The following is a 26,736-nucleotide window of genomic DNA, read 5'->3' as shown; positions in this document are numbered from 1 at the left end:
GTTGGTGTAGTTGCCAAAGATAAATCAATTTACATGACGGAACGGAGGCTATTAGAAGGTCACCGATGTCTTAAATGGACCATCGTTTTGGATCCACTGACACCATGCACAATATCACAGGGTGTGAAAGACCATGAAACACAGCTGGGGTCAAACCACAGGCTATCGAAATGAATGTTTTCACGGTGATGAAAATTGATTTGGCAATGATAATAATACCCTTCGGAGAAATCTTTCGCTTCAAAAGTGTGCGAGATAACTGCCCGCCAATTGCTAACGTACCTCGACCCACGTATGTCTCACAAAAGTGAGTTAATCATTTTACCATGTGAAGAACAGAGGGAACAACTCCCCATCGATTTTCCCTTCTCTTGTCACATTCCCTCTTTGTGTATTTTGCAATCATGGTTCATATTTCAGCTTATGTGATATCAAGCTCGACGTCTTTCTTGGCAAGACAGTTAAGCTCTTAAATCTACGGTTCATTGCCGGTTCACAGCCATCGAGCTGCGAGTCGAGTTTTAAACTTGGGCAGCGCGCCCCCATGCATTTTTCCATTTAGCCCATCAACCCCGGGGCGGCTTGGATGCTTCTCCCAACTCATTTTCTGGTCGTTAATATTGACCCGAAGGATAGAAACCTTCATCCAAGCATGGGCGATTGGTTTAGTGGTATAATACCCCCTTAGCATTGTTAGTTGTTCTAGCATTACCCCAACCAGCGTGGGGGTGGTCCAGGGTTCGATTCCCTGATCGTCCAAGTTTTTTCATCATTTCCTGTGTCCATTTCTTTTTGGGAGATAATTGATTTACCTTTGTGTTGCCCGCTTGCTAGGAGGCCGTATAATTTATTCACTCTTGAAATGTGATTTAGAACGGCTTGTTGCTTCTATATATAGATTGGAGATACGGAGTACATTGAGCTCATTATGGAAGCGTTGGATGAAAGGTGATTGAGACAAAATATATATACAGAGGGTCCTTTTCAAAAGTTTCTTCCTACCACTAAATACACTAAAAACACCATCAAACTTAATGTAGAATATACACCCATTTTATCCCATGGCTCTCTTTATATTCATTGCCTCCTTCTAGCTCTATAATCTTTTGAATATGAATAGGGATCCACTCAATTCATGCTTGTATTATCTTCTCAGACAGATTCTTCTAGCACTGCTTCCATACCTTAATAGCTTCTACCTGGCTCTTTGATGGCCTTTTACAGGTAGTTCTTCACTTCATCCATGACCAGCAAGGTTCAATTGGGTTAAGATTAGAGGAATTACCACATCAAAGCATTCAACAAACATTGAATATATCATAAATTCAGTGTTGAGTATAATGATCATGAGAAGGAGCTTTATTCTCTTTGAATAATTGTGTCTGGATGTTCTTTTTACACTTTTTTAACAAAGAGAAAGAGGTTCAAAATAAGGATTTTGATTTGATATCAATATCAATCTATATCACTACCACTGCCACAGGAAAGTTTGCCTGTTTTCTGTTTTCATTTCCATGTAGATTTTATACCATGTAGTTGATGAAGATTAAGCTATCTCATCCCATTCTCTATTTCTCATTTTTCTTTCATAACTGGCTTCAATTCCTCATTTAAAACATCAATAATCTTTTAAAAATTCAGTCTTTTCTGAAGTTTCTGCGGAATTAAGGTTTCATGGCATTATATGGCGCCTTGGCAGGAAGAACCTTTTGAAATATAACCCTTCTTTATCCAACTAGTTATGCCATTACCTGTTTCTCTAAATACAATTCGTTTCGTTTCGCTCCGCAAATCATTGGGAAATCTGGGGAATGCCCGGTGGTCTACGGTGAAAATATCTACGCCATTAACAATATCCAAAACAACAAATATTGTAGTCATCGTTTCCCCACAGATAATTACTAGCTAACCTAACCCCGAAATTTTCATCGTTCAACGGCGCAAGCGCCATGCAGGGAACCAACACAAAAGCAATCGGATTATCTCCGGCCCGCAACACGGGGACTGTGAGAGGAGGCCGCTCGGAACAGGCGGTAGGTTCTTATTGGCTTCAATCGCCGATGTCGCTGAGGTAAGCAGTGTGGGGCAAGTGATGGGAAGCTCTTTCCCTGTTTTGCGGCTGCCGGCCCGCCGATTGAACGGAGCATGTTGGGGTAGAGAGGTTGCAGCCTGCCTGAAGAGTACCTAAGGTAACTAACTATAACTTGGTTTAGTTAACTATGAATGAATGTATTAGATAAGTTATGGGGTGAGAGGCCGTTGACTTCTTTCATCTCCCCTTCTTACACCTTCATACGGCTTGCAACCATCTCTCCCAAAGAGTTCGTAAGCTCCTTCGAACGGCTCTCTATCTATCTAGATATCGACGAGAACGGTTCCTATACTTACCTCCCCGCAACGTTGTTTGAACCAACAGTCACACCAGTGGCTTAAGAAGCCTTGATCTAAAACACATACTTTCTGTCCCTTCCATCAGTCATAATGGCTGCTGCTATTAGTCGATCAATGGCCAGCGTGAGAGCTCTACCGCGCCTCCAATCGGCCCGGTCCTTTGCAACCTCCCGACATCTCCATGCTGCTGCTGCTGCTGTGAAGCCGTTTTTCTCCAGTGAGCCAACTGGCCCGCAGGTTAAAACTGCCATTCCAGGCCTAAAGAATCAACAAGCAACTACGGACCTGGGAGAGGTCTTCGACATCAGGGGCATAAACATGATGGCAAATTATGAAAACAGCATTGGCAACTAGTAAGTTGGGAATGCCTAAACTTGGAGACGCTGGGAATGGATGATTTTTTAACCTATGCTTTCATATGTAGCATTGCGGATCTTGATGGCAATATGCTGCTGGATGTGTAAGTTCATAATCTTCCCTTTTATTGATGCGTTTGCCCGTTTACCGGAGATGCTAATGAATTTCATCCAGATATGCTCAGATTGCCTCAATTCCCGTTGGCTACAACAACCCCGCCTTGATTGCTGCAGCGAAGTCTCCAGAGATGGTGTCCTCCTTGGTCAATCGCCCCGCTCTAGGAAACTTCCCGCCCCATAACTGGGCATCTATCCTCAAATCCGGTATCCTTAAAGTCGCACCCAAAGGCCTCAATCAGGTGTTCACCGCCATGGCTGGTTCCGATGCCAATGAAACAGCTTATAAAGCTGCTTTCATCTGCTACCGCCAGCGTCAACGTGGTGGACCCAATGTCGAATTCACTGAAGAAGAGATCACCTCCAGTATGGAAAACCAAGCTCCTGGTTCCCCACCACTGTCTATTATGTCCTTCAAAGCCGCCTTCCACGGACGCCTCTTTGGATCTCTTTCCACCACAAGGAGCAAGCCCATACACAAAGTGGACATCCCTGCTTTCGACTGGCCTCAAGCCTCTTTCCCCAGACTGAAGTATCCCCTGGAACAATTTGCCGCGGAAAACGCACAGGAAGAGAAACGCTGCCTGGCTGAAGTAGAGCGTATCATCAAGGAGTTCCGCAACCCCGTTGCCGCCGTCGTTGTTGAGCCCATTCAATCAGAAGGCGGAGACAACCATGCCTCCCCAGCTTTCTTTCAGGGTCTCCGTGAAATAACCAAGCAAAACAACGTCCTCCTAATCGTCGACGAAGTCCAAACCGGCATCGGAGCCACAGGCAAATTCTGGGCCCACGACCACTGGAACCTCCAAACACCCCCCGATATCGTCACTTTTTCCAAAAAGGCCCAGGCAGCCGGCTACTTCTACGGGGACCCACAGCTGTGCCCCAATAAGGCCTACCGCCAATTCAACACATGGATGGGCGACCCAGCCCGCGCTTTGATCTTCCGTGCCATCATCAAGGAAATTGAACGGCTGGATTTGGTAAAAAATACTGCTTCCACGGGTGAATATCTGTATGCTGGTCTCGAGCGGTTGGCTCAGCAATACCCGAGTGAATTCCAGAATCTGAGAGGAAAGGGGCAGGGCACATTTATTGCCTGGGACAGCCCGCAGCGTGACGCGTTTTTGAAGAAGGGTAAGAGTGTTGGGATTAATATTGGTGGGAGTGGAGAGAGGGCTGTGCGCTTACGGCCTATGCTGATTTTCCAGAAGCATCATGGTAAGCTAGATATCATTTTGATACCCATCTATCTCTTTTAGCGTTCCCCCCCCAAACGCGGTTCCTGCCAATAAAAGCTAATGATTGATATCTTGGTGAAATAGCCGATATCCTGCTCGAGTCTTTGGAGAAGATTGTCAAATCTTAAAGTATAACAATATTTTCCTTCTCTTTCTTTTTTTCTCCATTGGATTTTGATGATCTGACATGGTATTTCTACTGTTTTACTGTTGATTTTAGCTTTTGTTATCTTCTCTAGACTGGTGCGGATCCGAGTGCTAGATGAATGTAAAATTCGTAATTACTTAAATTCATCCTATTTTGACTGCCATCTCTTACATCTTTGCTGTTGGAAATCTGTTCGAAGGTCCTAAAGAGACACCCGCTGACCCTCGGTCACCAAGGAAATTTTCACTCATCTTGATACATTCTGGTAGAAACAAACAAAACTCCTCTAAACCGACAAACACCCAGTCCAAAGCAAAAATCGAAACGAGGTGCTGCTGTTTCTAACGTTTAAAGGCCCTTCCATAGACTACTGAAAATGACCTTGTGTGTGAAGTGGAACTAAAACTGGAAAAGAAATACCCCTTCCCCTCAATGCCAAAAACTCCAGTGCCATAACAAAATTATTGTTTAATCCCGCCCAATCCCATCGAGTATTCAATAAAGACACCTCTGCAAGTGCAAGAAACGACTGTCAACCCTCCTCATCGATGGAGCTTCCATCTCTCCTATTGACGAAGGAGGTGTTAGCGAATAATATCCCCAGCCAAAAAGGGAGAACGAATGGACGGTAGTAGGTTAACACAGAAAACACAAAGAGGAAAGAAATGGCCACGTACGGAATATACCTAAAACCCGCATCCTCTAAATCACCCAGCACGCCTGGTGGTAGCTATGTAATCCCCACAAAAACAAGTTAGCCATCTATCTGTCCGCAAAGGAAAACGCTCTCATAAAAAACACTGAAGCCAAAGAGCATCTAGATGTATCAATCGCATCCTCCCTTCCTTCACGTTCCCATGACTCCCTCGCCCACCATATGGCCAACCAAACAAACACTTCCCCATTAACCACCAAAAAGAAATTCTATACACTCCACTCACCGTGCCAGTAACCTTAACCGCATACGTACCAGGCACATACCCATCCAACCGCTGCCATCGCGCCACCCACGATGCGCGCTGGTCTGCCAGCGTTATCAGTCCTTCGAACACCTGTGATGTGCATTGCTGGATCTTCTCTCCATTACCTGCTAGACCGAGGATGTGGTCGCAGTTGGGGCAGCCTTCGCGCATAAATTTCTAAATTTGAGGAGACAAACGGAAATGTTAGGACGTGTAAAGGAGGTAATGGGGAGGGAGGGGAGCGCAGGTGGAATGCGGCGACTTACGCTGTGCACTTGGACGATAGAGCAGACCATGCAGGCGCGGAGCGATCGTTGTTGGCCCGAGGGCACGTAGAAGGATGTCATCATGGTCTTCCCCTCTCGTGGGAGGGATATATATCCCTGCGCTTTCTTCCTGACGAGTTGTGTGTGATATTTCCCTCTCCGTGTGTTCTATCTGTTTGAAGCTGACCTCCCCCTGCAGTTGTGGGAGGAGAAACAGCCTCTTTAACTTCAGGACTTGGAAGGGAAAAACCGTCACTTGTTAAGTTAATTTAGTTAACTAGTTAACTAGTTAAGTTAGTTAGAGCTATTGTTAAATAACATTAACTTCACAAGTTGAGCGCAACACCAAATTTCTTCAAGTGTAGATTCAATGCAATTTACCACCATGGAAAGAAATAATATTGTTATTAAAAATTACGTTTATTCTAGGGCTGGAATCATGTTCTTCTACATTCAACATTACTGCAGTTACCGCAGTTTTGACTGCGCTTTATCATTGTGATTGCAGAGCAGAAGGATTTAAATAGTACAGATGAACTCAACATACGATTAACAGATGCTGCAACAAATGGAATAGGGTGCTAATCGTGCCCCGCGCACCCACACCTGATGTGGGTGCGCCACAGTGTAATGATAAAAACAGTGTAATGATAAAAATATCAACTTCTTCATTAATCAATCTTCAAATATTAATATATCACCACCACCATGACCAATAAGATAGATGATCTTGAAAAATGTATTCAGAGTGCCATTGAAGTCTATAATAGCAATTGAAAACAGAAAATCCTACCTCTGGCATGTAAATTCAACATTTCTTATCAACATTTTTAAGCAAGAATCAATGGAAGAAAAACACATAATGCAAAGACTGCACTGAACAAGAAGCTTAGCAAGAGTCAGAAAGACATGTTAAAAGAGTGAATAGCTCACATGGATAGAAATAATTGCTCACTGACTGCAGAGCAGATTCAAGATAATGTGAATCTCATTTTCAAACACTATCATACTGATTCTTCAACCTTCCCACCTATGATCAGCAAGATGTGGACCTATCAATATATACAAAGCTTGGATGAGTATAAAAGGGTCAAGCAGAAGACAATGAATTTAAAAAGAACTTCTGTTGAGAATATTAACTATATCAAAGTGTGATTTGATCATTTGAAAATCTTACTTCAAAAGTATGTGTTTTAAATCTATGATATCTACAACTTTGATGAGATTGACTTTCAAGAGGGTCAAGAATGTGGAGAATGGGTTATTACTGCTTTTAAAGACTTTAATTCAATTATAACTTCATCATATTCTCAAGAATTGATTATTGTGATTGAGTGTGTTTCAGCAGATGATGAGGTATTGAATTCCTTCATCATCATGAAATTCAAAACTCAACTCAAAGATTGGTATATACAAAGTAACCTACTGGGTGGATATATAATTGTAACATCAGATATTGGCTATACCAATGATGAGATTGGTTTTGTATAAATTTAGCACTTTAATGAAATCTTTAAAAAGTATTAACAAGACAGTCATCAATTGCTGCTTCTTGACAATTATGAATCTCATCTTACTGAAGAATTTCTACAATACTATGATCTTCACAAGATTATTCTATATGAATTTTCTTCACATTCAACTCATATACTGCAATCTTTAGATGATGTGTCTTTTCAGCAGTATAAGCATTATCATTTAAAGGCAGTTAATCAAGCTGTGTGATACAGATATGAGTAGTATAAAAAACATCAATTTCTACAGAATCTAGTTGATGTCTGCAAAAAGACTTTTCAACCTTCTACTATTCAAACTGACTTTGTAGATTGTGGTATTATCTCATTCAACTCACAATCTATAGTGTATAAACTAGATTCAAAGATCTCTGATTACTCTGAGTTGCAAATATATAAAGAAGACTTCTTTTTACTGCAATCAAGCTGCTCAGATACTGCTTCATCATAGCTATTCTCACTCAAGACAATTGAGAAGCTACAATATCATATTTAAGTGACAAAGAAGATAATGCAAGATATGAAGAATATACTTAATTTTAAATTACCTCATCTGAGCAATCAATTGAACAAGATTTTTCAAGGTAGTTTTGTTCAGACAGAACTCAATGCTATAAAAGAGAGTGAGATTGAGAGTTACTATCTTGCAATCAAATACTGTAGTACTAAAAATACATATCAGCAGATTTAAATAGAAGATATACTTACTGTCAAAAATGCAAATAGAAAGATCATGCAATGTAAAGAGAAGAAAGCAGAAAAAGAACATTATAAGAGAGTCAAATATGTTGAGAGAGCTTTGAAGAAAAATATCACAGATTCAACTAAACAAAAGATTAATAATATATATGAACATCTCACAAATAATACAGCTACTACAGATGATATAGATAAATTAGTTATCATAGATTAGCAGCATGATGATAAGATATTAATTTTTGAAGTTCTAATTATCTATATTTTTATCATTATACTGTTTTTATCATTATACTGTAGCACATTCACATCAGATGTGAATGTGCAGAGGTACAATTAGATTTTTATTTTTATTAAATCTTTTTTAAATTATTTTTTTTTTATATTTTAGATGATTTTTCTTTAATTTATTAACAGTGCATATATTTGAAATATTTTTTATAATAATTATATATATTATTTATAAATTTAAATAAAATAATTTAAATAAAAAATATTATTATATATTTTTAATATTTCTAAATTTAATTTTAATTATTAATTTTAATTAAATTAATTTTAATAACTATAAAACTATTTTAAATATTATATATAATAATAATAATTTTCTTTTATAAAAGAAGTATTTATAAAGTTTTATTTTTAAATAATATTAAAATAAAATTATATTTATTATTCAATTATATTATTATATATATAATTAAATATTTATATTTAAAATTAAAAAATTAAAAAATTTAATTAATTAATTAATTAAATTTTATTTATAATTTTTAAACTTTAAAACTTTATATAGTTATTATATTTAGTTACAATAAAATTTTTTTATTATTGTTAATGATGCGTACAAGCAATTGAATAGATAGGATAAATCATGTCTGATTCTCTTCTAATAAGATGAGCAGATGCTCTGCTATATATATACACACTATAATTGCTCTATATGGTAGGAGTGATCGCATAGAATAGGAAATATAGGAAAGATTGAGGTCCCTGAGTGGATTAGAGAGGGGCAGAAGAATAGAGGTGGAACACCACAGTTAGAGAGCGAATGTGAGCTGCATAAGGAGCTCTCTGCATTGCTAACCGCTATAACGAAATACTAAGCTTGATGGGATGAAAGGAGGTGCTGGGGCCTGCTTGGATTATAACAACCCATGTGGTCACATGATGAGGGTCAGGCTCAATCGGGCGCTGAGTCTATCAATTATAATATAAAATATTCTTATATTATAAATTTATTTTAAAAATTTATAAATATTTTATATTAAATTTTATATTTAGTAAAGTTAAATTTAATATATGAAATATTTAAAAATTATAATATTTATCTAATTAAATTAAATTTTAATTATTTTATAAATTTAATTTATAAATATAAATTAATATATAATAAAATTTTATTTCAAAATAAAATAATATTTAAATAAATTATTTTATTATTTTATTTTATTTTTTAATAAATTAATCTGATTAAAATTATTTTTTAAAAAATTATAATATATTTATTTAATATTGAAATTTAATTATTTTATAAATTTAATTTATATATAATTAAAAATATTATAAAAATATAATAAAAATATAATTATATATATTTAATTTAAATAAATAATATAATATATATAATAAATATATTAATAATAAAAGAAAAATATTTAAAAAAATATTTTTTAAATTTTAATATTTTTAATAATATAAATTAAATAAAAATTTTATTTAATTTTAAAATTTAATTAATTTTATATAATTTACTTTTAAAAAATAGTTATTATTTTTAATTTAATTTTTTAAAAAAATATTTAATTAATTAATTAAAATATAATTTAAATTATGAACTTAATCATATAAATTATATTTATTTAAAGTTATAAAATTTTTAAGTTTTTAAATATATTAAAAATAGTTATATTTAAGTTTTAATTATATTATAAAAGAGTTTATTTTTATTTTTATTATATTTTATAAATTTTTCAGTTTTTTAATATTAAATTAATAAATTTTAATTTATTATATTATTTTTTAAAAATTAATAATCTTTTTTACTATTAAATTTACTTTTCTAGTTGAATAAATGCTAAATCAAGCTAAATGAGAATGTCCTCTGTAGTCTGCATTTTTTGAGAATATATGGAACTCCACCATCCACCACTACCCCCCTCCGCGTTGGCAAGAACTGGGTGTCAAATCTAGTGACACACTGTGAGTGCTACAGCGGGGCAAATCTTCTACAGTCTGGAAATCAGAAATGGGTGACTGTAATTGAGTAAGTCAATGTGTCAGGATGGGCTCTATCCCCATATATTCAATGCAAATGAGATAGAGAAGCAAAAGCAGAATAAGATCTAGACATCAAATCCAACACACAGGAGGTCTAACTAAGAATGAAGCTCAGAATCTTATTATTCCATCTGCTGCACCTGTTCAACAGGCAGTTATTCAACCCTGTGAGGCTCCGCCATCTGAGCCTGCACCATGCCAATGAGCTCCACAATGCTGCAGCAATTGCAGCACTCTCAGACATACAAGAATAAGATGTCCTCAACCTACTGTAATTTAATTTAATTTAATTGAGTATTGTGGCGTTGAGATAATTTGATTTAAAATCCAGTCAGTTGATACAGTGATTTTTGATCGCTTACGTTATTCTTATTCAGCGCACAGACCAAGGGCGGTCCGCAGCCACTAGGCCCAATACCGCCTAGGCTCGCAGCTGGTGTTGAACTGCCAGTGTCAAGCATGTCAAACTTTTCCTTTTTTCTTCTTTCACTGATATGCTGCTTATAGTGGACACAGCCCGCCCTGCAGCCAAACATGCACATACAGATACATCTAATATAGTGTACATATTCTATATTCATCCACCGCAGCGAGCTTTTTCTGCGCAATAAAAATACACGAGATTAAACAGATAGAAGCGAAACCGGCGGAAAAGGAGGAATTGTCTCTTTCTGACCATTCAGTCTCCCGGCATATCCAACTCAAGATTCCCGCTGTCGCATGACAAAACCAAAGCTCTGGGAGCTTCCCCGTCAATTCCAGCAAGAGATAGGTATACGGAAGAGGGAAGAAAGAAGACAAGAGGAGGGAAACTCGGGGGTCTGGGGTCTTGGGTTTTCAGATTAGCAGTGAATAAATTTACGAAAAGCCCCCTGCGCCATCTTTCTGTCTTCCGCGATGATGACTCCGGATAAAGAGGCGGCGACGGCCCTCAAATTGCAGGGGAATAAGGCATTCGCACAGCACGATTGGGTCCAGGCGTTGGAGTTATACACCAAGGCTATTGAGAAATATGACCAGGATTCTTCGTTTTATTGCAACCGCGCTCAGGTATGAATTTACTTACTTTTCTTTTCTGTACCTCTGCGCTGGTGTTGTGACTAGCAGGAAAATTTTTCGGTTGGCTCGGGGATACTGAGAAGTACCATGACTAACTGGTGTAATCTGGGTGGATAGGTACATATCAAGCTGGAAGCGTATGGCTATGCAGTAGCAGACGCCACTAAGGCAATCGAGCTGAATCCAGATTATGTTAAGGTTCAGAATAGTTTCCCCTCACTCTCCGTCTTCTAGGGTTCAAAGATATAAACTCTCTTCGATCTTTTCACATCTCATGCATGTGTCCTTCCGACGCTAATTTCCGTGAAATGGAGAACGACAGGCATATTGGCGACGAGCTATCGCAAACACCGCCATTCTCAACCCGCGCGCAGCGCTGAAAGATTTAAAAACCGTCGTCCGCAAGGCGCCAAACGACCCCGATGCGAAGCTGAAACTGTCAGAATGCGAAAAGCTGGTGCGACGGGTCGAGTTTGAGAAGGCCATTGAGGTTGCGGACCCGCCGTCTGCGTTTGAGGGCCTGGATATTGACAACATGGTTGTGGAGGAGAGCTATGATGGCGTGCGATTAGGCAATATGATGACGCAGGAGTTCATAGATGATATGATTGAGCGATTTAAGGCTGGGAAGAAGATTCATAAGAAGTATGCGTTTCAGATTGTGCGGGCGACGAAGGATATCGTTTATGATGAGCCGACGATGGTGGAGATTGCCGTGACTGAGGGGACGAAGCTGACGGTTTGTGGGGATACGCATGGTATGTTTTGGAGAACCAAGGGCGGGATTGACTGATATTCCCTTTTCCGGGATGAAGGGAGTCTGGACTGATACTGATAAAACTCTGAAACCCTGGAACAGGCCAATTCTTCGACCTCCTCGAAATCTTTCGTCTAAACGGTTATCCCTCCGACACACACGGTTACCTCTTCAACGGCGACTTTGTTGACCGAGGCTCCTGGTCCACCGAAATCGCCCTCCTTCTCTTCTCTTACAAATGGCTACGACCAACAAAATTTTTCCTGAACCGGGGAAACCATGAGACAGATGACATGAACCGCACCTATGGCTTTGAAGGTGAATGCAAGGCTAAATACAACGAGCGGCTCTTCAAGACATTTTCCGAATCCTTCTCCGCGCTCCCTCTTGCCACGCTGATCGGCGACAAATATCTGACGCTGCATGGAGGGTTGTTTTCAGACGATAAGGTCACTCTGGACGATATTAGGAAGCTGAATAGGCATAACCAGCGGCAGCCAGGGCAGTCCGGACTTATGATGGAGATGCTCTGGACGGATCCGCAAACAGCGCCTGGGAGGGGACCGAGTAAGAGAGGGGTTGGGTTGCAGTTTGGGCCGGATGTTACCAAGAGATTTTGTGAGACGAATGGGATTGAAGCTGTTATTAGGAGCCATGAGGTTCGGATGGAAGGATATGAGGTTGAGCATGATGGGAGGTGTATTACGGGTGAGTGGTTATCTTCTTCTTCTTCTTCTCCCCCCCCCGGACCTTTTTGTAACCACTTTCCATACTGTCCTTGTGTGTCAATGGAAGTTCTACTAACATGTTTTTCCCAATTTTCTCTGTTCTAGTTTTCTCCGCGCCCAGGTACTGCGATAGCACAGAGAATAAGGGCGCGTATATCAATATCGGCCACGACTTAAAACTTGACTTCCATAAATTCGAAGCCGTTCCGCATCCTAATATCAAGCCTATGGTAGGTGTATATCATGATTGATGTATTGCATCATTTCCCACTCCAGCAGCAACTTGCTAACCGTTTAACACCCGGCGCTCTTATTCCAGGCCTATGCTGCAAACTCTATTATGTCTCTTATGTGAACAAAGATAATGAGATACCGATGACATCTAGGATTGCTTTTGTTGGATTTATCAATGACCGAGTCTAGTTGAAGTGGGAAGGAAGACGCAAGAAAAGAAGAAGGCATTATTTCACCTGTTTTCTCTTGTTTGCATGTATCTTTTTGTTCAAGCAAGCGTCCAAAATGACTTTTTTCATACGGGTTCCTTTTTAGGTAAAATATACCTGGAGTCTTATATACCAGTGAGGTAACTTCTTACCTAGGTATGAGTTGAATGTCTGGATATTTGGTCGGCATGTTTGTGTTTCAGACTCTTTTGAAGCCAGCGACATGAAGTTATTTTCCTTATTAGACATATTCTTAGGAGTTGAAGGCCAGTTTAAGACCTTTTCATATATTCACAAGAACTTACAGCGGATCGCTTGATTAAGATGACTACGGTGCAGCTTTGGTGTGGCTATAACTCAATAACTAAGGGTCACTAAGCTTTACTCAAATGAGATGAGACTTTGTTATGATAGAGGGCCCAACCTTACATATTGACATGGAACCCTTGGCTAGCAAGAAATACTCTAGAATTGGCTTGTAATTTCAACCACTACAATGGAGTTATTTCATTGCCTCGGGGGAAGAATTTACGGAGATCGGAATTAGGTTGAACTTGATAACCATTTCTAGCATGAATATATCATTTATAGAACTGGATGGCCTCATATGCAAAGCGCCGTAAGCGGGACAGATATTCATTCTTTTCAAAAGTTGCTGGTCAGCTGTATTTGAATAACTATCACGGGAAGTGCTGAGAAGCCCGTGATTGCGGTGTTAAAAAAGGGGCCGGTCAAGCCAAGTATGTTCGTTGTTGGGTTCTCCCCAACTTTTCTTCCAGCAGTAACTAAAGCTTCATTTCCACTTTGAATATTCTTCAAAGTTACACCCATATAAAAAAAGAACAGCTCTGGGCAAGATGGAACTTGTTACTAAGACTCGTAAGTTCCCACTTGGGTATTCCAAGTGAGAACGAGAATGACGACAAATCTAACATATATTTCCGCAAAGCTCCATACTACACATCTGACACCTCGTCCTTCGCATACGTGTCAGCGCGGGATCGATGGCCGGTCATCTTAGTAAGTATTGCGTTTCCATTTAAATGACTTGTAGATCACTATATTCTCAATTGTTAACCCAATGCGCTATGAATCCAGACCGGAGCAATCGATGACCTCTCCCGTACGCTCTTCGAAGTCGCCAACGATGACAAAAGAAAGGAAGGTCAAGAGATTGTGGGGAAGCTAGCTGAGCTCAAATATGAGTTGCAGCATGATCGGAAATTGACGTATGTTGTTTGCCTTGATCCCTTGTCGTCTTAGGAGATGCGTTTGGATGAATATTGTTATATCTCAATATAATGGGGAGGCTGACAGGAAGATGGATACGAAAATCAGGCCATTGGAAGATGATGGCGAGGCAGATATCGCGCTATATAACAAGGAGCTTGAGGAACACGTCCAGCTTACTTGGTTTAATGCTCCGTGGCTATTTACAGAGTGTTATCTTTGTTCGTTGATCCCGGTGCGTTGAAGACAAGGGTTTCTACTGATTTTTAACAAAAGATAGACGAATAAACCTGGCGTTCACATTATCCACTCAATGGAAGACATACGATGTCTTTTCCCGACAGAAGATATCCACTTTCAAATCATCCCGTCCTGCAGTCCTCGAATTGAGTGCCAAATACAAAGAACTCATCAAACAACTTGAATGCGGCGAGGGAGTCCGAGACAAGACACCAGAACAGATCGAGGATGCTGAAAGGCTCCTCTTTATGGAGGTGTGTGAGATCTGCCTCTGGGGTAACGCGACGGATCTTTCCCTTTTAACATCCCTTACGTACGAAGATATCCAGAAGTTGCAGTGTGCGGAAGCCCGCAAGGTCGCGGAAAGGAATATCCTCGTCAATGACCTCCCTGCCGCTTTTAAAGTTCTGAGCTCCGCTCGTAAAGCTAGACCCTCTGAAGAGCGCCGCGTCGACATTGCCCTCGACAATGCCGGCTTCGAGTTGTTTGTCGATCTAATCTTAGCTGGCTACCTCCTGTCCGCTGGCCTGGCCACCACAATCGTACTTCACCCCAAGTCAATCCCCTGGTATGTCTCCGACGTGCTACCCCAGGACTTCCTCGAGCTTATCTCCGCCCTCTCAGACCCGCAATCCTTTTACACTTCGCCAAATGAACATGGTGATAAGTCACAATCCCTTTCTGAGCAAGAAGTGAAGGATCTCCAATTTCTCTTCCAGCAATGGAGCAAATTCCACGAAGAGGGGAGACTGATCATTCGACCCAACCGTTTCTGGACCACAGCGGCCAGCTACTGGCGTCTCCCGAACGAGGCACCGGAACTTCTGGAAGATCTCAAAGAGAGCGAGTTGGTAATTTTCAAGGGCGATTTGAATTATAGGAAGTTAACTGGTGATGTGCGTTTCATCTTCCCACCACCGCATTTATCCCCTACATTTTCATACATAAAGGAGAAATACCCGATCATTGTCCTATAGCATGAGAATACAAATAGGCTAATATCGTACACCTAAAAATTACAGGTTCAATGGCCTCCAACAACCCCCTTTATCACTGCAATTGGCCCGCTAGGTCAAGGCTCGGGTATCCGAACTCTTGCCCTCCGCACCTGTAAGGCAGATGTTGTCGTTGGTCTGCCGGAGGGCGAAGACGAGCGCATTCGCCCGTTGTATGGGGGTGCCGGCGAGAAGGAGCGCAAGTGGGCGTGGAGCGGGAAGTGGGCCGTCGTCTCGTTTGCGGATGGGAAGGCGTAGGGAGTTGTTTGAGATGGTTGTGTTGGTATATCGGTAAACGAGATCTGAAATGACATATGGGTATGAATGAGGAAAAAAAAGGAGGGGGCGCAGCGGAGTGGGATCTGGAAATGACGTGGAGATATTTGCCTGTGCGTGAATATTTTGTAGATCTATGAATACGGCTAAGCTTTTATCCGCTTACGCGATTATAGATAATCCCTATGGAAGTTAGATAAATATGGACTACATAGACCTTGCAATCTGGTGGAGGAAAGAAAAATGCGTCTGTTGGTGAAGTAAATACCTTGCTGAACCTTTTCTAAGATGGAGAGAATAATTACTTACAAGAGATTCACCATGAAGGATTTAAATAAGAAATGCAAAGAAAAGTGCTTACCCCTATAGGGTATGCCTGCACAACGCTGGAAATGTGGAACGACTACCCAAAATGTTGCAAAACGATACGAAAACATTTGACTCGATTAAGCGCTTCATCACTACTAGCAGCCTCCCAGGGCTCCCGAAAAAAAGAATAGAATAACAATAATAATTTTGACGAAAAGAACTCCCCATAACGTCGCTTGAAAATAGTAGCAGTTTCACCAACACCTGCAACGCAGGTGAGTTGAGGATACATATCAACCCGCCATCACCACGCAAGGAATAACTAACACTGTGTGCTTGGCGCCTCCAAGAATAGAAGCCAAAAATGAAAAAAAAAAAAATAAAAGAGAGAAAAGTATGAAAAATTGGTGCCAAACAAAACGGTAATAGGCATGGGTTTAAACTGTATTACAACCCTTCCCAATATTCTCCATGGAGACGTGCAAAGACCAAAACCAAAACGCTCAATTCCAGATTCAATCGAGCGGCTTTTATCCTCTTTGCTATACACCCCCTTCTCCCCAACTTCATCGTCAAAGGCATCGCAAATCAACCTGACCAGACATTCTCCTTCCCGTCAGCATTCCACCTTTTCTCCTTAAGTTTGAGCCGTCTCATAGCTGCCGCCACTCTATCCGCAGGGAGCGCATCACGTTTCATACCAGCAGGACTGTTGGCCGGATCACTTCCAGGGGGTATTGACTTGTCGAGCGGGGGAATTCGACGATTCAGCCCTGAAGAGGCCGGCGCTCCAACTTTGGAAGAAGCCCTAAGGGATATTCGAGCCGCACTGGCCTTGCGTCTGAGATGGTGATGATATTGGCTTGATTGTTTTGAAAGGGCATTGGGTTTTGGTGACATGTGAACCATGGAGGGTCTGGGAGATATTGTTGTGCGGGGTTGGATGTGTAGTTTTGTTCTTGGGGTTGATATGGAAAATTCTGGGTGGTTCTCTATTGATTGATGTGCGGGTGGAGATGATGGAGGGATGGAGGGGCCGTTTCGATCAAGGAAGGGTGCGGTATCTCGACTTCTAGGTCGTGCGAGAGAGTCTTCCAGATCATATAGTGGCTCGTCTTCCTCGCTGCAATCGATCAATGAACCTTTTCTAATCGGTCTAGTGTTCTCTGCCCGCGTCGCGTCTCGCCCAAATGGACGTGATTGCAATTCCATATCGATCTGCCCATCACCATTATTTCGAGGTATGTCACAGTTGAGAATACGCTGATTTTGGGTATTACCTCTCTTAGGACTTTCTATTGTATCCCTGTGACCTTGAGTGATTCTGGTCCCCGTTGCGGTCCCCTTCCGCGGGCTAAATTTCCTATCATGCATATCCTGTAAGCCATCCCCCTGTCGCATCTCTATATGGTTCGGAAACACCCTTGTTTCGCTCTTCCGCTTGGTATGGTTGTGAGAATTTTGTCCCACCGTGGATATGTCGTGACGGAGTGAGTCAATTATATCCTGCATGTATCGTTTTTCGTCGGTGAATGACTGCTTCAAAAATCTCTCTGCATCTTGGTGCTGTTGTCTTTCCTCGTGGAGGCGATTTTTATATTCTTGAATACGATCTTGAAGCTTCTGTTCTTTCTGTTTTAGTCTTTCTTCCTTTGCTTGTCGCCGGTCCTCATAGTTAGCCATTTCCTCCTTGAACCTGGAGAGACTTTGTTTCAGTGCTTTGTTTTCTTTTTGAAGTTCGCTAGCTTTACGTTCCGAACTCTCAACTAGATCCTGAAGTTTTTTCGTATCTGGTTTGTTGTTTTCAGCATCGTTGAGCTTGGCGTTAGCCAGCTCCAGCGCCTTTTCTGTCTCAAGTAACTTCAGGCAAACATCATCAGAGCCCGAATTTTTTCCTGGGGACTCGCCATCACTGTCCAGGACTCCATGTTGCTTTAGGGCCTTCCGTAGTGAGTCTGTTTTGCGCTTATATTGTACAGCCAAGGCGGTTTGCTTGGACAACTCCTTGAACATTGCTTCATTCGAAGCCTTGTTGCTAGTTCTATCCGCCATTCCAGCTGCAAGCTTGGAAACATGGAGCTCCATTTCAGCAACTTTGGCTTCTTCTCGTTTCAACTTATCAGACAAACGCCGCATTTCCAACTCTTTTTTCTTCGCGTAGGACTTCGCGACAGATCTATATTCAATGAGTTTTGTAATCTCGCGATCAGTCCTAGCTCTATAACTGTCAAATTCAGACTTCCAGTATATTCCAGACTGTGAACGGGGTTCGTTAAGGTTTGTCGTTGAGTCATCTTCGTCTTCGTCTTCCTCGTCTTGTTCTGTTTTACCCGATTGGAAGATCTCCTTGACCCGCGTGGGATGTTTTTGAATAACAATATCGAAAAGCTCGTCATTTTCATTCAGTTTCTTTTCGTTACTTATTTTCTGTCCCCGAGCTTCTATGAGTGACTGAGTGAGTTTGCTTCGATTTCTTCCATTTCCTACATGTTGTTTACATGTCCATTGTCCGCTGATATTGCCGTTATAGGCCGTGGATTCGAAAGGGGACCTTTTTCGTTCATTATCCACCACCCCTTCACCAAATGACACTGTCTTCCGTCGCGTAGAGGCGGTCCCTGGTGTGAGTAGAATGCTCTTTGTGGGCGATGCCATAGGTTGCGTAAGTTCATCTGGCTTGGGGAGTGATGGCTGCATATCTATTGGGGAGGGCTTTTCTTGTTTTGGTGGTACATTTATATCGACGCTCTTGTGATGAATGGTAGGTTTCAATGTTTTGATGGGAACAGTAAGTTCATCGTTGGTTGCATCGGGGCCTGGGGTGCCTACAAAGGCACTTTTAAAGGCTCGAAAGGCAAAGACAGGGGCTGGGGTTTCGGGGGGATCCTGGACTTTAGAATCTTCTAATGAGAGTAGAGAAATAATTAGCAGGTAGTTATTAACAATTAGAGAGACAAACATTCCCCCCTTTAATAGGAGAGGGTACAGAAGCGGTGTGATAGCGCAGCATACCAGTAAAGCCCGTGTATTCACCGCGTCCTGAACCAGACAACCACCCCAGCATATTTGCTAAATAGTTAGCTGAATGTCGCTTGAAACAAGGTGAAATCAAGCTTAAAATCAAAATATCAGGGGCCCATTTTGGTGCGATATTCTTTTCAATGGCACGGAGATAGGCATGGCCCGCAGTGATTTGTACCATTCAACGGATGTTAAAGTGGTTTGTTTACTCCGACGTCACCTAACACTAGCTTGCGCGTCAAGCGCGGAAAATGCCACACCGTTTGCTGTTTTGGGTCTAGCGTAGAAAACTAATTCACCAGCCACAGGTATCAGCCACAGTGACTTTATCTGGACTGGACAACTATGCTGTATGTGCTGTACTATATGAGATTGCAATTAACTGAAATTGCAGGCTTAAAAGGAGGTATATGTCAGTTGTTATTCATCCTGAACACCCTGCTGATTCTTTTCACTGGGTACATGGTTACATACATTTTGGTTGCCGGTTATGAAACGGAAAAATGTTGTTCCAGCAGATCGCCTTCACATCGTTGGACCTGCGGCTCGCCTTCATATTTCTGCGACAACATCATCTTCTTCTTAATTTACAATTTATTTCTTATCTTAACCATGTCTAGGTAGAGGGCTGCAGCTTCGGCTGCATCTTAGTTGCTTACTTTTACCGGGTAGCAACAGGCATCACGATCACCTTCTAATGCACACTACGTTCATATATAAAGCCCGCCATGCCTCACAAACATAAGAAGAGCAATGTCCACAAGAACGGCGCTCTAAAAGTAGAGCAAAAGGAGATTCTTTCTGATACCCCCGGTGCTTTCCCTGCCACTAATTACAAAGAAATTCATAAGAATGAGGCAGATGCCTTGCGCTCAATCTACTCAACAGACTTTAACGATGTAGAAGTTCGAGAAGCAGCTTGGCATGTAAGTACGGTACTGTATATGTGTTTGGTTTTACGAGTATTAAAAGATATACGTGAATGATGTACTCATGTTCTGGTAACTAGCAAGCGTCTGAAGTATCTTTCAAATTATGTCTAAGGGCGTCCTCCAACCCGGATGTGCGAGTTGAGCTGTTCGTTTCGTTGCCTGCCACATATCCAAAAACAGTACCGAACTTGGCTATCCAAGGCCTCGATGACCTGCGGAAGGGAGCCAAATCTAGGATCAAGGATGTTATTGAGACGAAACCCAAGACTCTCCTTGGGTCGGAAATGATTTACGAACTTGCGTTATCAATCCAGAATATTCTTGAAGATGTCGCATTGTCCCAAGCCGAGGACAAAGATATTCCAAGTCTAGAAGAGGAGCGTATAGTCCAAGAAGCCGCAGCAATCCAACAGGCCGAGGAACGAAAGAAAGAAGAGCTGAGGAGGCAGGAACAAGCCGCTGCGGAAGAAGAAAAAGCTTTACAAATACTACTCGAGAGCAAAATCAAGCAGAGGCAAAGAGCCAAAGAACAATCTTCGCGGCGGAGAAGTAAGGGAATGCTTGAGGGAGTTGAATCACTTGGCCCATCTGAGGATAGTTCTGGTGCCGTCTCGTTCGAACCTCCGTTGGTAATGAATGACTCCAATGGACGACTCATTAACTTCCGGTCAGTGGTCGGGAAGACGCTGATTGGAAGCTCCTCACACAAGGAGACATTTACGGTGCGGCCCGTAGCTTCTGGCGATGGATTTCGTGCCCCATTGCTCGTCCTCAAGGAGTTATTTCTTCGTGAGAAGGACGCAGGCCACCGTGACCTTCGTCAAGAAATAAGGTCTAGCGAAGAGAAGCTCGAAATCCTAAAACGGCTTAGACATCCGAACCTAGTTGATTTTATTGGGTTTAAGATATATCGTTCCATCGATACAGAGGCTTCCCATGAGAGCACCTGGCATATATACACCCTTTTTGAGTATGCCAACAAAGGGTCGCTCTTAGAGCTCCTTGACATTGTCGGGAGTGTAGCTGATAACACTACCAGGGCCTGGATGATCCAGTTACTTGAGGCGGTAGAGTTCTATCATCGACATGGAATCGTCCACGGTAACGTTCACAGTGGAAGAGTGCTATTATTCAGAAACCGGACAAGCAGCACCGTAGTCAAGCTCCTGAGTGGCGTAGAGGAATCTCTGCCAGTCCCATCTGGAGCGAAACGAACCCTTGCTTCCTCGCAATCTCCGTTCTGGATACCACCAGAACTCACACAGGAAGGTTCGAGTCCGAGCACCAAAACTGATGTGTGGGATTTGGGAATAGTTTTTCTCCAGATGAGTTTTGGCAAGGACGTGATGCAGCGGTATACATCTGCAAATGCACTTATGAACGCGATAGACCTTTCCACTCCCTTAGAGGAAATTCTCAAAGAGATTTTCAAACCTGACCCCAAAAAACGCCCAACCGCGTTTCAGATCAAACCTTTCGAATTCTTTCGAAGTGATGCTCCGTTCGTGGACGTGTCTGTCGCATCTAATTCACAGCCTTTACAACGGCAGACCCGGCTTGATTCTCATGGGGTCTTGCCTTCGTTTTCTCGGTATGGACAGGATTTTGATGAAGCCGGGCGTTTGGGCAAGGGAGGCTTCGGTCAAGTAGTGAAGGCACGCAATAAGCTTGATGGAGGATTTTACGCGATCAAGAAGATATCTTCCAAATCTGGAATTGCCCTGAAGGACACGTTATCCGAAATTATGTTGCTCTCCAGGCTCAATCATCCATATGTCGTCCGTTATTTTACTGCCTGGCTCGAGCGAGACTATAATACTGCTGACGAGGAAGCGGTATCGTCTACCGAAGAAAATCCGCATCACTCTGGGAACGGCGTGGAATTTGGATATAGCACAAGCGGACTTGACTTTATAAGCTCAAAAGGATATCCTGAGATCGAGTTCGGATATGACAGCGATGAACATGCTGATGCTGAAGCGGATTCGGAGCAATTCGGGAACCAAAGGCAACAAAGCTCGTCGAAAACAGATGAGGGACCAAACCTCGAACGGCGGACGTCCGGATCATCGTTTCAACACGTTACCACTACTCTTTATATTCAGATGGAATACTGTGAGAAGCACGTAAGTCCCCCACCGCTAATTGAAGAATAATGAAAGCAACGATCTAACCCCGTTTTACTAGACACTTCGCGATTTAATCAGGAACGGATTACATGACGATATTGAGTCCTCTTGGAGATTATTTCGGCAGATCTTGGATGGGCTAAGCCATATCCATAGTCATGGTATAATTCATAGGGATCTAAAGCCAGATAATATATTTATTGATATTGCGAATAATCCCCGCATCGGCGACTTCGGTCTGGCTACAACCGGTCAATTCACAACAGCATTTCGGTCATCCAACACCACAGATATCGGCGGCGAGTATACCCGTAGTATTGGAACCACGTATTACGTCGCTCCAGAAATGAAATCTGTGTCAGTTGACCATTACAATGAGAAAGTTGACGTAAGTGGTTTTTTTGAGTCGATGTTGTACTATTCAATTATACCTAAATGGAGTCATTCGATACTGATATGAGTAGATGTACTCTCTTGGCATAATATTCTTCGAAATGTGCCATCCTCTCAAGACGGCCATGGAGCGTGATCACACCTTAAAAGCAGTTAGGGAAAAGGTCCACACTCTTCCAGCAACTTTTGAGTTACCTGAGAAGGCTGTACAAGGTGAAATAATTGAATCACTGTTGAGCCATCGTCCAAGTGAACGACCGACAGCAGCGGAGCTTCTCCAGAGTGGGAAAATTCCGCTGCAAGTTGAAGATGAAATGTTTCGAAAAGCCATTATGGGAATTTTGTCAGACCCTAACTCTCCGGACTACAAGAAAATCCTATCAGCCATTTTCTCCCAACGCCCCAGAAAATTTGAAGATATCGCATGGGATATGGATTCTCGTAGGACACCACCAGTTTCTGAGGTATTGCTTCATAGCTTGGTTAAGGAAAAATTGACATCGATATTTCGTAAGCACGGGGCGGTGGAGACGACGAGGAGTTCGTTATTTCCACGCTCTGAGCACTACCCTTCTGGTGTTGTTCGCCTTTTGGATCCTGCAGGGAACCTAGTTCAACTGCCATACGATCTTACTCTTCCAAACGCACGTTCCATTTCTAGATTAGACTCGTCCATTGAGAAGACTTTCACTTTTGGAACGGTCTACCGCGAGTCCATACACGGAGGGGCGCCTCGTTGCCACCAAGAAGTTGACTTTGACATGATATCTCACAACACGCTAGATTTGACGTTAAAGGAGGCAGAGGTCATGAAAGTCATGGACGAAATTCTGAATGAGTTTCCGTCACTGCGGTCTGTGCCAATGTGTTTTCACATTAATCATTCGGATCTCTTGGACGCGATTATGGTATTCTGTCGAATCAGTCCTCAGCAAAAACCAGTCGTGAAGGAAATCCTCAGCAAGTTGAACGTTGGACCATATACAATGCAGAAAATTCGAAGTGAACTTCGCTCTCCAGCTGTCGGAATCGCCTCTACGTCTATTGATGATCTTACCCGGTTCGACTTTCGAGGTTTGTGGCCATATGCCAACCATTAATTAGATGAATGACGTTTTTGCTGATGCCATTGAAACAGATAGTCCAGATAAAGCCTTAAAACGACTTCTTGCGATTATGGAGGGAACGGAGTATGCAGACCGTCTCGCTCCAATATTCGCTCGCTTAAACGCGGTGGTATCGTATTTAAAAGGGTTTCACGTTAAGAGAAAGATCTACGTGAACCCCTTGAGTAGCCTTAACGACAAATTTTTCCGGGGGAGTATTCTCTTCCAATGTGTTTCCGACACAAAGAGGCGAGATGTATTTGCAGCCGGAGGAAGATATGACAGTCTCATTCAAGAATTCCACCCTAAAGTTCTGTATGGTACCCAGCGTCATGCCGTGGGATTCAACCTTGGATGGGAAAAGTTATGTCTGTCAATGTCAAACCATTTGAAAGGGTCAAATAAAGCTTTCCTCAAACACGCAGAGGCAGAGATTAGTGGAATTTGGCGGTCGAGACGGGTAAGTTGGTCTATATAGTTTTAAAAATTTGTTGTGGTCTTTCTCGGATTCTTGACTTTGTTATTTCTGACTGGAATAATGACTAGTGTGATGTCCTTGTTGCTAGCTTCGACGCAACGGTCCTTCGCACCGTTGGTGTTGGAGTCATTCAAGAACTTTGGGCACATGGGATTAGTGCTGAACTTTCCGTTGACACCTCCTCTCTGGAAGAAATCCTCTCACGGTACAAAAATGACAGTCACAGCTGGGTCGTGATCGTCAAGCAGGACAGCATGGAGAGAGGTTTGAAGGTTAAACATATTAGCACTAAAGAAGAGTTTGAGGTGAGAAGCTCTGAGTTGGCGGGATGGCTTCGAGGCGAAATCGGTGCACGTAATCAGCGTGAGCATCAAACGGGCACTGGAAAACCGCTAAAGCATTTGAACCACCAAGAGTGCGGCTTTTCGACCAGAGAAAAAGATCCAGATGTAAGGATTTTGACAGCGTTGCACCGGAATAAGAAAACAAATAGGCGAAACATCATTGAAACTGGTAAGCGTCTTCTATCCCCTTCCGTTGCTTGATTTACGTCTAACGGTATTTCTAGCCATTCGTGAATCTCGTAACGTAATGGACAGAGCGCTCGAGGGGCCTATTGCGGCAATTGATACCCGAGACGAAGTTTTGGAGGTCCTACGGCATACGCGCCTTTCAGACGCTGATAGCTGGCGTACGGTTATACAGAACGGGCCGTTGACGGAGAGGAAATATATGGCCCAGCTCCATGAATTGCTTAACGACCTCGCTAACGAACGGCGGGATCCTCAAGATGGGAAAGAGAATTATCGGAATGCGTTCATTTACAACTATCGTACTGGTAGTTGTATCTACTATGATCTCTCACGCAGTAATGAGAAATGAGCCAGATGAAAGATAAATATGTGAATATGAACTTGCATGTATGGGTTTCATGATAAATATTTTTTGAATTTTTTTTGAACCATAAGAAATACTATTGTACAAGTACGGATTTGCAAAAGTCTAACCTGTTAAATTAATATATCAGTCGCTATCGTCATCACTATCATAAGCTACCAATGGACCACTGGAAGCTGGAGCAGATGGTTTGGTCGTAAACCCCCCGCCCGTAAACCCATTTAATGCACTTAGAGTTGACCCAGACAATATACCACCTCCTCCTCCACTTCCCTCGGACTGCTGCGGTTCCGCTGCTGGGGCATTTCCGATCAAACGAGTCTCCGCTGAAGCTTCAAGTTGCGGCATCTCGCCCGCTTGCTCCAGCTGTCTCGTATGCGCATACCAAACCTCATCGGGCGGCTCATAGCCACTAAGTCCAAAGCTCCCCTGAATCTTCTTCCGCTTCTTAGCCTCAGGATCCCTCCCTTCCAACTCCGCTACAAATTCCGCAGGTAAGGCCTTCCTCACCGCCTCCGCAGCCTGCTCCTCAATGCGCTGCGCATCCCTCTTCTGCGCCAACGGATTGGGATCAACCGTCGCCCACCGCACATTCAGTACCTCATTATGATCCAGACTCTGGTGCGCCATCGCCTCCTTAGCAAATTGAGAATTCGCCTCGTTTGTATACGTCACAAACGCCACCCCTCGAGAGTTCAGCACCCGAATCCGCTCCATCTGGCCCCACTCCGCAAAGTGCCTCGCAACAACTTCCTCAATGTCATCCGTAACGTGTATGCGGCCGACATACAGCGTTCTGTTCTGCCGCATGAAGCTGCCAATGCCGCCCATGTCATCTCTGTAATCGCTGTGTTTGTCGCGTCCAAAGCAGTCGACGTTGGGGTTAAACAGGTCATGCAGGCCTGGTAGACGATGTAGAAATTCACACTCGTGACCCTTGGGACATAGCCCCCGCGCGAAGAAGAGACAAAAGTATGAGCCGGCGACTTTATCGGCGCGTGTATATCCGCTGTCACGGGCGATGTTGCAGCGCGAGGGCGCATGGTGTTTTGCGAGGTATTTGTCCTCGCGATCGCCACCGGACCATTTGTTATACCAGATGTTGAAGATTGTGCCTGTTTGGGGAGGAGGTTCGGATTTTACTGTGGCTGGATCGACTTGTGGACGAGCTGGCCTTCGTTTTCGGCGAATTATCTTTTTTGTCTTCTTTTCGGGGTCTGCTTGATCTGTGGTGGTAGCAGAAAGAGAGGTGTCTGCGGCATTGGAGAGGGTGAGTTCAGTGGAGGGAGCAGAAACTTCTCCTCCTTGTGTCGCTGTGTCCGGTGAGGGGGAGGCGGAGGGAGCTGTAGGTCTTTGTATGGAAACTACTTCTGCCATGGCTGGAGGGGAGCTGGTGTGTTCCTTGATGAAGTTGTTGACGATGCATGCTCTTTGTTCGTAATGAGCTTGGGAGAGATAAAATGTAGATTACGTAATCACAGTTCGACCTCCCTTGTCCGGCGCAAGTCAAAACTAGGGAGAAGCGAGAGTTATCTATATACTTGCTTACATCTTAGCTGTGCTGGAGAACTTCCTTTTCTCAAGATCCATTTTCTTCTAAAAATATATCATTATTTTTCGTTTCTTTGGGAGTTCTTTTACACCCAAGAGGGGGTGACCAGCAGCCAAAATGGTGAACATCACGGAGAAAATTAAAGAGTGAGAGACATTGAAATTTCCCCTCAATCTCTGAGCTCTATGGTCATATCTAAGTGGTGTTTGTGTTGTATAGG

At 42.5% G+C, this 26,736-nt stretch overlaps 7 protein-coding genes and 1 non-coding gene across 8 annotated transcripts; 5 read left to right on the top strand and 3 right to left on the bottom strand.

Moving 5' to 3' along the window:
• Window positions 1-654: 654 nt before the first annotated feature.
• Window positions 655-759, top strand: PADG_11397. The gene has a single exon. It is a non-coding gene; the product is annotated as a tRNA-Ala (tRNA).
• Window positions 760-2,481: 1,722 nt separating this feature from the next.
• On the top strand, window positions 2,482-4,126 carry PADG_02214 (4-aminobutyrate aminotransferase; the record flags this gene model as incomplete). The annotated part of the gene is made up of 3 exons (XM_010758953.1): window positions 2,482-2,744; window positions 2,816-2,851; window positions 2,923-4,126. 3 exons carry the CDS (start codon window positions 2,482-2,484, stop codon window positions 4,124-4,126), a joined length of 1,503 nt encoding a protein of 500 aa, XP_010757255.1.
• A 659-nt stretch (window positions 4,127-4,785) lies between these two features.
• PADG_02213 (transcription elongation factor spt4) lies at window positions 4,786-5,565 on the bottom strand (the record flags this gene model as incomplete). Its single annotated transcript, XM_010759436.1, has 4 exons — window positions 4,786-4,819; window positions 4,931-4,983; window positions 5,195-5,392; window positions 5,482-5,565. The coding sequence occupies 4 exons, from the start codon at window positions 5,563-5,565 to the stop codon at window positions 4,786-4,788; spliced, it is 369 nt and encodes a 122-aa protein (XP_010757738.1).
• Window positions 5,566-10,868: 5,303 nt separating this feature from the next.
• Window positions 10,869-12,870, top strand: PADG_02212 (protein serine/threonine phosphatase; the record flags this gene model as incomplete). Its single annotated transcript, XM_010758952.1, has 6 exons — window positions 10,869-11,021; window positions 11,148-11,228; window positions 11,353-11,788; window positions 11,890-12,495; window positions 12,621-12,745; window positions 12,835-12,870. The coding sequence occupies 6 exons, from the start codon at window positions 10,869-10,871 to the stop codon at window positions 12,868-12,870; spliced, it is 1,437 nt and encodes a 478-aa protein (XP_010757254.1).
• Window positions 12,871-13,815: 945 nt separating this feature from the next.
• On the top strand, window positions 13,816-15,681 carry PADG_02211 (uncharacterized protein; the record flags this gene model as incomplete). Its single annotated transcript, XM_010758951.1, has 6 exons — window positions 13,816-13,837; window positions 13,908-13,978; window positions 14,057-14,187; window positions 14,297-14,409; window positions 14,465-15,324; window positions 15,451-15,681. The coding sequence occupies 6 exons, from the start codon at window positions 13,816-13,818 to the stop codon at window positions 15,679-15,681; spliced, it is 1,428 nt and encodes a 475-aa protein (XP_010757253.1).
• A 915-nt stretch (window positions 15,682-16,596) lies between these two features.
• PADG_02210 (uncharacterized protein) lies at window positions 16,597-19,210 on the bottom strand (the record flags this gene model as incomplete). Its single annotated transcript, XM_010758950.1, has 2 exons — window positions 16,597-18,911; window positions 19,021-19,210. 2 exons carry the CDS (start codon window positions 19,208-19,210, stop codon window positions 16,597-16,599), a joined length of 2,505 nt encoding a protein of 834 aa, XP_010757252.1.
• A 547-nt stretch (window positions 19,211-19,757) lies between these two features.
• PADG_02209 (PEK/GCN2 protein kinase) lies at window positions 19,758-24,949 on the top strand (the record flags this gene model as incomplete). Its single annotated transcript, XM_010758949.1, has 7 exons — window positions 19,758-19,955; window positions 20,039-22,087; window positions 22,149-22,478; window positions 22,555-23,557; window positions 23,622-24,049; window positions 24,136-24,580; window positions 24,636-24,949. The coding sequence occupies 7 exons, from the start codon at window positions 19,758-19,760 to the stop codon at window positions 24,947-24,949; spliced, it is 4,767 nt and encodes a 1,588-aa protein (XP_010757251.1).
• Window positions 24,950-25,090: 141 nt separating this feature from the next.
• Window positions 25,091-26,341, bottom strand: PADG_02208 (pre-mRNA-splicing factor cwc2; the record flags this gene model as incomplete). Its single annotated transcript, XM_010759435.1, has 1 exon — window positions 25,091-26,341. One exon carries the CDS (start codon window positions 26,339-26,341, stop codon window positions 25,091-25,093), a length of 1,251 nt encoding a protein of 416 aa, XP_010757737.1.
• Between the last annotated feature and the right edge of the window lie 395 nt (window positions 26,342-26,736).

The sequence above is a fragment of the Paracoccidioides brasiliensis genome, assembly GCF_000150735.1.
Source record: "Paracoccidioides brasiliensis Pb18 unplaced genomic scaffold supercont2.2, whole genome shotgun sequence".
In the NCBI taxonomy this organism is placed as follows: Eukaryota; Fungi; Ascomycota; class Eurotiomycetes; order Onygenales; family Ajellomycetaceae; genus Paracoccidioides; species Paracoccidioides brasiliensis.
This window is presented reverse-complemented; position numbering and strand designations above follow the sequence as displayed.